This window comes from Salmo salar, chromosome 14 (genome assembly GCF_965601325.2).
Source record: "Salmo salar chromosome 14, fSalSal1, whole genome shotgun sequence".
NCBI lineage: Eukaryota > Metazoa > Chordata > Actinopteri > Salmoniformes > Salmonidae > Salmo > Salmo salar.
This window is the reverse complement of record NC_138304.1, coordinates 6,244,120-6,254,496: the sequence shown is the minus strand read 5'-3', so window position 1 is coordinate 6,254,496 and position 10,377 is coordinate 6,244,120. Positions and strand designations below refer to the sequence as shown.

At 43.4% G+C, this 10,377-nt stretch overlaps 1 protein-coding gene across 1 annotated transcript; it reads left to right on the top strand.

Moving 5' to 3' along the window:
* The first annotated feature begins 2,605 nt into the window (after positions 1-2,605).
* Positions 2,606-10,272, top strand: dnjc1 (DnaJ homolog subfamily C member 1). The gene is given in 12 exon segments (NM_001139820.1): positions 2,606-2,887; positions 3,683-3,784; positions 4,594-4,640; positions 4,924-5,089; positions 5,579-5,676; positions 5,954-6,047; positions 6,247-6,346; positions 6,653-6,825; positions 7,198-7,317; positions 7,505-7,553; positions 8,990-9,486; positions 9,774-10,272. Coding segments are annotated over 12 exon segments (1,671 nt in total). The 5' UTR covers positions 2,606-2,731; the 3' UTR covers positions 9,843-10,272.
* The last annotated feature ends 105 nt before the right edge of the window (positions 10,273-10,377 follow it).

The window sequence follows — 10,377 nt, the reverse complement described above, 5'->3', positions numbered from 1 at the left end:
ATATCTTGAGGAGATACAAATAAAAATGATTCCATTAAACTTGCCGTTAAATGTCCCTCTGTTTTCCAAAAGCCATCAAGATCAGTATGACAGAATCACAGAAGTTCACATTCCAAATATGTGATTGTTGAAGTGTCATATGCTTTTCTCTATTTCCTGTAATTTAGCAAAGTTGCAAGGGTTTTCAGAAACTGGTATTTAACACGCACTTTTGGAAACCTATGGAAACTTTGGGAATTTATACTTACTTACTTAGTTATTTGTTCAGATTCTTTATATCTGTGTCAAATGTTGTCCATGAGTTTCTATTGGATAGACCATATGGTTCAGGAGAAAATAGTCTATTAATGTAAAAAATAAACACCTAATCAAGAAAATGTTGCTATGTTCAAATCGGGGACAAGCTGGATTTGGCGCTTTTATTTTGAAGGCCACAAACCTCTAAAAACCGGTGTGATGTGTATGGAAACGGGAGGAGGCGCTTGTCGATAAAGCAGTAACTCTGTCAAAACAAAGTTGTGGAATCAAAGTGCAAACACAGGATGGGTGTGCGAACTAAGTTGATGCAGATTGACAGACAACAGAATTGGAACGTGTAGAGTGGATGATGATGAGGGGGTTTCCAGAATAGAAGCCTATGGAAGGTGGATGGACGCAAGGACGATGGCACCCGATGAAGACAAAGATGATTCTGACCCAATGGGAGTGAGATTTTTGGAGAGAATGGATCCTTGCCTTCTGGCTGATCTATATGTGGTGTCCGGCTGGGTGGAGAAGAGGTTGAGGACTGTTGAATCAGTGAAAGTAACTCGAAGTGGACTAGTGCTGATTTTTTTGTGTTTCAGCCATTCAGAAATAGCGGATGCTCAACACCACATGCCTCGGGACAAGAATTGTGATTTTCTTTGCTCTCCGGGGCAGGGCGCAATTGAAATGAGTGACAACTGGAAACATGTTGAAACAGAAAAGACACTGTGTGTCCTGCTGAGTTTTAATGCAGACTTTACCCGACAAAGTCCATTAGGATGTGTCAGTTAACCCATGAGAGCTTTTGTCCGGATCCATTATGGTGTTTTAGGTGCCAAGCCGATGGTCATCTTGTAGCAGTGTGTAGGAGGGAGATTCCTAGATGAGAGAAGTGTGCAGGAGGGCATGAGAGTATGTGTAGTATCTGTGGAAAAAGCTGTGTGTGTTAACTGTAGGGGTACCCGTGTTGTTGGAGATCAGAAGTGTCCGGTGAGAGAAAGGCAGGTCGAGGTTGCCAGGGTCAGAGTAGTACGAAGGTGTTGTCTGAGGCAGTGAAGACAGAGTACTGGAAGATGGGCCCAGCGCAAGGGATCCTAAGAGGTGAGTAGGCCAAGGCCAATAGAGAATGATAGGAATAACATGTGCTTCAGTAAGGTTGGCTTCGTTCAGAAATGGAACATAAATCACAGGAAATAGATGTTGTGGTGGAAGCTGCAGAGAAGTACTTGGGTATATGATATTTTACTACAGAAGAGTTACAAGTTGTGTTGAATGATAATGTCCTGCCCTCCCTGGCTTCCGGCTTGGTGTAGGATCAGATAGGGCCAAGTAGTGGACTAGTGGTGAGGTTTTAATGGTTGTAGCGCAGCGTTTCCCAAACTCGGTCCTGGGGACCCCAAGGGGTGCACTTTTTTTTTCTTCCCTAGCACTACATCGCTAATTCAAACAATCAAAGCTTGATGATGAGTTCATTCTTTGAATCAGCTGTGTAGTGGTAAGGCAAAAAACAAAACGTGCAGCCATTGGGGTCCCCAGAACCGAGTTTGGGAAACGCTGGTGTAGGATTAGTTGGTATAGGGCAATTTCTTTCACTTTTCCACATCCTTCTTTTATTGTTTTTTATTTTATTGAATATTAAAACATACAATCTACTTGCAGTGAAGCCGCTCAACATCTACATCACATTCAGTCATCTAACAGACTCCCATCCAGAGAGACCCACAGAAGCAGCCAGGGTCAACGACCTGCTCAAAGGAACATCGACAGATCTCCCACAAGGTCAAAAACGGGGAATCGAACCAGCGACCCATCAGCCACCAGCCCAAGCTCCCAACCGCCAGGCCACCAGCCCTCTAAGATCCCCCCCACAGTTCCCCAAGAGCTGCCCCTCAACCATCTGAGAACAACCCCCACCCCCAAGAAAAATAAAATAATTACATTTAATCTGTAGCCTAATAAACGGCATGCTTTCCCTAGTCATAGTGGGAGGACCACACAACATATTTTATTTAACTAGGCAAGTCAGTTAAGAACAAATTGTTTTTTACAACGATGCCTAGTGTAGTAAATTCACACTCCAGAACCGTAGGCGGTAAGAACAAATTGTTTTTTACAACGATGCCTAGTGTAGTAAATTCACACTCCAGAACCGTAGGCGGTAAGAACAAATTGTTTTTTACAACGATGCCTAGTGTAGTAAATTCACACTCCAGAACCGTAGGCGTACACAGCCCATACAGTAGACAGCGGCATGGACCACTAACGAATGTCTGCGGATCGCCATTATACCATAGAAGAAGAAAACCGGAAACGGTAAAGAACAGAGGATTGTGGGAGATGTAGCAAATTGTTGCAAATCCTTAGCATATGCAGCAGCCAGCTGTAAGAGTAGTAGCTAGACACGTTAGCTGTATCGCAGCAGAATTGATTTATTTCTATATATTTCGCGGTGCAACATTACCGCCAACATTGTGAAAGCCTCATAATGACCTCAGCTTCATGGGGCCTCTCGTTTATTCTTGCCGTCAGTATTCTTATTGCATACCCAAGTCCCTCTCATGCCTGGGATTCAGACCTTGAGCTGTACGATCTGGTGGAGGAAATTCAACAAAACTTTTACGAATTCCTATCTGTTGAACAGGTAACGTTAAGTCATCGTTAAGTTAGTTATTTTGTAACCTATAAACGTTGGCTAGCTAGTAAATGTTTCTCTAACCTGAAGGGATAAATGGGTAGCTTGCTGACTTGCCATTGTGCCACACTCAGGGATCTGTTTCGATATCGGGGCCTGCTGTAGTTTTTTTTTGCTAACGTTTACTAGTTACGTGTACCGGGAGACGAGCAAACCATGACGTGTCAGGTTGCTTGTTTCTTTTCACATTTTCAGTTGTCCATTCCTCCCTCCACTCAAGTGAGGTACTGATTAAAAATGGGTAAATATCGGTAGTTCTTCATCTTGCAAGGAACACTTGCAGGGACTCTGTTGCTTCACCAGCTAAAGTGTGCAGGACTGGAGCATGTTTTTGGTCCAGCCCTACTCTAACGTATCCTATTGAACTACTCCGTTTGAGCTGCGCATCAGCACCTTGATGAGCTGAACGAGGTGTGTTGTTAGCAGGGCTGGAACAAAAGTCTGTATGCCCAGCATCTCTCGAGGCAGAGGGTTGGCAACCATATGGACATCCTTCAACGCTCCAGTCAGACCCATCAGAATGCCATGTCCTTGTGGGAAGTGTTAGCCCTGGGGATGGTTACTGTCCACTGGATAGGATTGGGTGCCGTGGGGGTTGTCAGTCACCACATTGGAGGCAGAACGAGAGCATACATACTGATTTATTGCCATAATCCAGTGATTGTGATATATATCACCACACAATACCCTCTGAAAGGTGTCATGTACATGTGTAGTTTTACTGTTCATCTCTCCTGACTCCAGGATGCCTCGTCAGCGGACATCAGAAAGGCCTATCGCAGGCTGTCGCTCACTTTGCATCCCGACAAGAACAAAGACGAGAACGCCGAAACCCAATTCAGACAGGTCAGCCCACTCACTCAGCATGTTCACACTCCCTACTCCCCCATGTTTTTTGAGGCGGACTAAACTCCACTCCATGGTGAAGGAAGTCTCTGAAGACTCCACCAACGGAGTGAAGCAGAGACCAGGCTTTGTGGAATCTAGGTCAATACTTAAAAAAATGTCAATGATGAAACGCCTGTTGTGTACCTATGTTTGTCCTCTGTAGTTGCATGCCTTTCTTTGTTTGCTGAAATCCATACTTCTTCAATAAAAGTTAATTAAATACGACCACCGACTGTTTACTCGTTGCTGTTGCTCTGGCAACTCTGCGCCATGTGCCAGTTACATCTCAACAGTGTAACACTCGGTGGTTGTATTTGATTAAAGTTTATTGAAGAAGTATGGATTACAGCAACCAAAGGCCCGCAACTACAGAGGAATAACATGGTTACAAGGTAGGTATTTCATAATTTGCATCTTTTGAAGTATTGACCTCGGGAGAATCAATGTAGTCGGAGCTTGTTTCCACACAGCCTCTGCTCCACTGGTGTAGTCATCAGAAACATCCTAAACCATGGAGTGGAGTTTAATCCGCTAGAGTTTAAGCCCAACTTTAACTTGTTTGATCTACATCTTACAAGTAAGCTATGGACACCTTAGAGAGATTCTAGCAGCAATTAGAAAAGGTATTTAAGTGAAACACTGTTGTATGCAGTGTTTCATGGAAGTAAAATGAGTTGGTGAGGTATAGACCTTCTCATACACTGCAATTTTAAACTAGTTGATTTGTCATTTGTCTATTGCCTTACTGATCACATGTTCTCCCATAGTTGGTGGCCATCTATGAAGTACTGAAAGATGAAGAGAGGAGAGAGAGGTCAGGTTTACAACTACTTCCTGCTTTGGGTTGTCCCTGCCGTTGACCTCGGACTTATTTCTTCTGTCAAATTCACATTATCACACACAATTTTTTTTTGTGAGAACATTACAGTATTCTGTTTTTATTATGTATACTATATTCTCACCATGTTATTCCCCGTAGTCCACTTTTTGTATGTATTTCCTATGTTTGGGTCGGCACGGTAGTGTCAACCACCCCTAAAATGTGCTATCAGGGAAATCCTCTCACCACCTATTGCTTTGGGTCCTCCCAACCACAGGTACAATGACGTCCTGGTCAACGGGCTACCGGACTGGAGACAGCCAGTGTTCTACTACAGGCGGGTGAGGAAGATGAGCAATGGGGAGCTGGGCTTCCTGCTCTTCCTCATCCTCACTGTGTGCCACTACGCAGTCATCTGGTCCATCTACCTGGAGAAGCAGCTGGTGAGGGGAACGTGATTGACCTTAGACCCTTTTCTTAGTTTTTTTTACTGCCTAGCTGTTATTAAAGGTGGTTGTTATCCATTCCACAACTTTCATTCAAGTCAATTAACTTATTTTTTTCCCCCGCATGGGGCAGTTATTGCTGGGGATAAAAAGCCTTTTTCTGTGTAATAAAGTAGAAATTTACAGGTGCAATTTAGGACAGGGTTTCTTAGCTTCGGCCACTGCATAACTAATTAGTCCTATTAACAATGCTCATTTAAATAGTCCAAAATGTAACTTACTGAATTATTCAAACCGAATATGTACGAGGTGCCATATTTCTCTTTATCTGCCATAGAATAAATTAAGTTATTTGCAGTAAAATGGTTTCCTTCAATCAAGTACATTGCAAACAAAACGGTATGTTTTTGAGTGAGCAAAGGGGAGTCCATAGGCTACTAATAACTTGCTTGACCTCTTTATCCCATATGGTGCTTCTCTTACCAGGATGAACTTCTGAGCAAGAAGAAAAAGGAGAAGAAAAAAAAGATGAGTAGCAAGAGTGCTGAAGAATCACGGTTTGTTGGACAGGATAAAATTGAGAAGTGAGTTGAGCTTTTGTCACTACACATTTCTAATTTCACGAGTAAATAGAAAATGTATGAATAATGTGGGCTGTCGAAGGGGAGAACGGAACATTTGCTGCTCCAATGAAGGCCTAACTTTTGAAGCAGCGGAACTGAATATTGTAGAAATCCAGTGCTCTTTTCATGTGAAAATATCATGGAAAACACATTGGAAGGTTGGTCATTTAGCCTGTTCATGTGTTTGTATGTAATAATAAACATGGTCACAGTTCCTAATATGTCCTTTTCCTGTCAGGTCACATGACAAACCTCATTGGCAGGATATTCTGCCACTCAAGCTGAGCATCTGGCTGTATCTCTCTGTCAAGTCCCTGCCCCATGTCATCCAGGTAATCCTCCAACTCATTCACCCAAACTACTTAACCTTTGGATGTTGAGTTTGACCTGAAATATACAGTGCCTAGTGAAAGTATTCCCTTCCCTTGTATAGTTTCTATCACTTTAGTAATGTAAAATAAATAATGCCATTTCATAAGATCTTATCAATATCCCCAGTGACAATTGTCATCCATTTTGTCTGTGTTACAGGATGCCAAACAGTATTACGAAGATTATAAGGAGATGAAAATCAGAGAGAAAGAGGAAGCGGAAGCCATGGCACTGGAAGAACAGGAAGCTACAACAATAAGTAAGGACTTGTAGTATTTTATTGCAACCAGTAGACCATTTCTGCTGAATTGTGACTTTAATTGTTCACTTTTGCCTGGTCTTTATTGAAAAGTAATTTTTTTTTTTTTTTTTTACATTTATTATTCTGCCTGGTAAAATAAAGGTTAGATGAATCAAATGAAATAGGAAATAAGGACATTTCATTTCTATAGCGAAATCATTTTCCTGAAATCATTCAGGAACTACAATACATCAGTTGCATTTCCCCCAGCCATGTTTTGTAGATGTGCTCATCTTATCCCATTCCACACTTGTCATCCCACAGAAGAGAAACGACCCAAAGTGAAGAAGCCGAAGTTTGAGTTCCCCGTTTATGAGCCTTCGCTCAAGGTCGCAGACAGCGTGTACTCACCAGTATACGACCAGGGAACGTCCATCGAGGAGATCGAAGACCAGATGGACGACTGGCTAGAGGATAAGAAGTCTCAGAAGAAAAGGGTAGGTCCGCAATATTTTCCTGCTGTGAAAGGGTTTGTTCCACGACATTACTAAAGCACTGCACTTTTAATTCGGGCAAAATGGATTATAAAGTTCAAGTTTTATTTGCCATTTGTAGGTGTAACTGGGAAGTTACCATAGTTTGATGTGTCAAATAGACAAATTGCATGAGGCAACATGCCAAATGGAATAGATTTTAGATGGTCATTGTTGCAGAATGTTCAACAAAAATGGGTTTTCCTCCAACAGGGATTGCTGAAAAACCTGTGAAATTTAGGAATGTTTCTGGAGTTTTTCAGCCCTAGACCCCCATAAGCCACAATGGCCTTATTTTGAATTTATATGATCTAGTCTTGTTTGTTGTTTTCTCAGGCACCTGAGTGGTCAGAAGAGGACATCACTCTTCTGACAAGGAGTATGGCCAAGTTCCCTGGGGGAACACCTGGTCGCTGGGAGAAGATCGCACACGAACTAGGAAGATCGGTGACAGATGTCAGTCTACATTGGGAATGGGTGGTGCATGGAAAACTCTGAACTCAGATGGATGTGAATGTTTTGTCAGTCCTAGACAAATATATGGCAAAAGTAACATTTGTGTTTGGAAATTTAGGAGACAACTAGCTTACGCTCATCATAGAGTATCAATGAAAAATATGCTAAATATTGTGATCCTTTGCAGGTTACTGCAAAAGTCAAACAAGTTAAAGACGGTCAGACCAACACATCAGGTAAGTCAGCTTATTTTTACTTGATTTTTCACAGTATAAACAGTGCATTCAGAAAGTATTCAGACCCCTTGACTTTTTCCACATTTTGTTACGTTACAGCCACATTCTAAAATGGGTTAAATAGTATTTTTTTCCTCATCAAGCTACACACAATACCCCATAATGACAAAGCAAAAACAGGTTTTTAGATTTTAAAACTGAAATATCACATTTACATAAGTATTCAGTCCCTTTACTCAGTACTTTGTTGAAGCACCTTTGGCAGCGATTACAGCCTCGAGTCTTCTTGGGTATGATGCTATAACCTTGGCACACCTGTATTTGGGGAGTTTTTCCCATTCTTCTCTGCAGATCCTCTCAAGCTCTGTCATGTTGGATGGGGAGCGACGCTGCACAGCTATTTTCAAATCAAATCCCCTTTTTGAATTGAATAACATTTTCAGGTGTCTCCAGAGATGTTCGATCGGATTCAAGTCTGGGCCCTGCCTGGGCCACTCAAGGACATTCCGAGACTTGTCCCAAAGCCACTCCTGCGTTGTCTTGACTGTGTGCTTAGGGTCGTTGACCTTTTGGAAGGTGAACCTTCGCCCCAGTCTGAGGTCCTGAGAGCTCTGGAGCAGGTTTTCATCAAGGATCTCTCTGTAATTTGCTCTGTTCATTCCCTCGATCCTGACTAGTCTCCAGGTCCCTGCCGTTGAAACACCTCCCCACAGCACAATGCTGCCACCACCATGCTTCACCGTAGGGATGGTGCCAGGTTTCCTCCAGACGTGACGCTTTGCATTATCCTAACCTTTATTCTAAACCTAACCATTCCAAGTAGTTGCTTATCAACAGATAGTTTGTTGTTAGTATGATCATCTACACATGTAGAAAACATTAAGAACACCTTCCTAATATTACGTTGCACACCCCTTTTGCCCTCAGAACAGCCTTAATTCATCAGGGAGTGGACTCTATATAATGTATCGAAAGCGTTCCACAGGGATGCGGGCCGATGTTGACTCTAATGCTTTCTACAGTTTTGCCAAGTTGACTGGATGGCCTTTGGGCGGTGGACCATTCTTGATACACACAGGAAACAGTTGAGCATGAAAAACCCAGCAGCGTTGCAATTCTTGACACAATCCGGTGCGCCTGGCACCTACTACCATACCCCGTTCAAAGGCACTTAAATCTTTTGTCTTGGTACACATACACAATCCACGTCTCAATTGTCTCCAGGCTAAAAATCCTTCTTTACCCTGCCACCTCCCCTTCATCTACACTGATTGAAGTGGATTTAACAACTGACATCAATAAGGATCATAGCTTTTACCTGATCAGACTGTCATGGAAAGAGCAGATGTTCAAAAGTGTATATGGGACTATCCAAATACTGTAACCAACTTTATCTCCAGACGGGCAGCATCTTAACTTCTACCTCTCTGATGCAGGGCTGGTGAAGCTCTCGGAGCTCAAGGCCCAGGGCAGCGCAGCACTCTCAGGAAAGGGATCCAAAGCTGGGGCCGGAGCTGTACCCGACAGCGTCATGACCCAGCGAGAACACCCGCAACCCCAGCCTCCGGCAGCAGCCACAGCAGAGTGGATGGAGCCCAGCGGAGGAGGGGATGAAGGAGAGGGCATCCAAGCAGGAGGTGTCAGGAGGAGAGGCAGAAAGACTGGGGGTGGAGGGGTGGGGGGCGAGGAGAAAGCCAAGGGGCGCAGACAGAGGGACTTCGACCCCACAGCTGCCACCGAGGACAGCGAGGAGGAGCAGAGTCCGCCCACCTCCTCGGTCCCACAGCCCTCCAAGGAGAAGGCCACTGCGGCGGCTGACGACGTCTGGACCCAGAACCAGCAGAAGCTTCTGGAGCTGGCCCTGCAGCAGTACCCGCGAGGCACCACGGAACGCTGGGACAGGATTGCCAAGGTGGTGCCCGGGAAGAGCAAGGTGAGAGCTGGTCCCCCACAATCCAACATTGCAGGGTGTGTCAAAACATTTGGTCGACCCCAGTTTTTGTCGTGTGTGTGTACACAGTTTATCTGTATAATCTATATTGTTTGTGGTGTTATGTCTAATTTCGAGACTAATTTCGATGAGATAATTTGTTAGCTGTAGATAGGTAGAATAACATGGAAAGAACCAAACTTAAATTGTCATGAATAGTTGAGATGGTAAACATGATGTAATTTTGGATGGTGACGGACCTATAACCTTTTCCCCTACTTATTTTTCAGGAGGAGTGTATGATACGTTACAAACTTTTGGCTGAGCTGGTGCTGAAAAGGAAGCAGGCCAAGAGCTGACTCCGCCAAGGACGGCCATCTTGAAATCACTTTCTGGCTCCTAGTCCCTTTTCCTAGCTACTATATCCCCTTCAATGTGATCTGAAAGACCTGGATAGATGAAGGCAATATAGTGAAAAAATCCACATTGCATATTGTTGGGCCATATTGCTTTTACCTGTCCAGTTCCTTCAGATCTGTGAACAGGACAGGGAGAGGAGCAGGGGGAAGGGCCATCCTCATGTCTGTCATGTGCCTTAGCTCCACCCAAAGCATGCCATCCAGCCTCTATGAACTGCTATGTGAGGGTTCAAAGCACCAACAAAAAACGTCTATACTTTTTTTTGTACTTCAATATGTTTTGACTTCTGCTTTGCGCTGTCATTTGAAATCACACATGTACTGAATATAACTTCTTTGAGATGAGGAAATAAACTGTTTTATTTATTTACATGGATGACATGTCTTTGAGACCCATTTTAGTGTAATGCATCAATGTACTATGTTTGAACGAAAAGTAAGATATGAAAATGTATACATTTTTCGAAGGCAAATA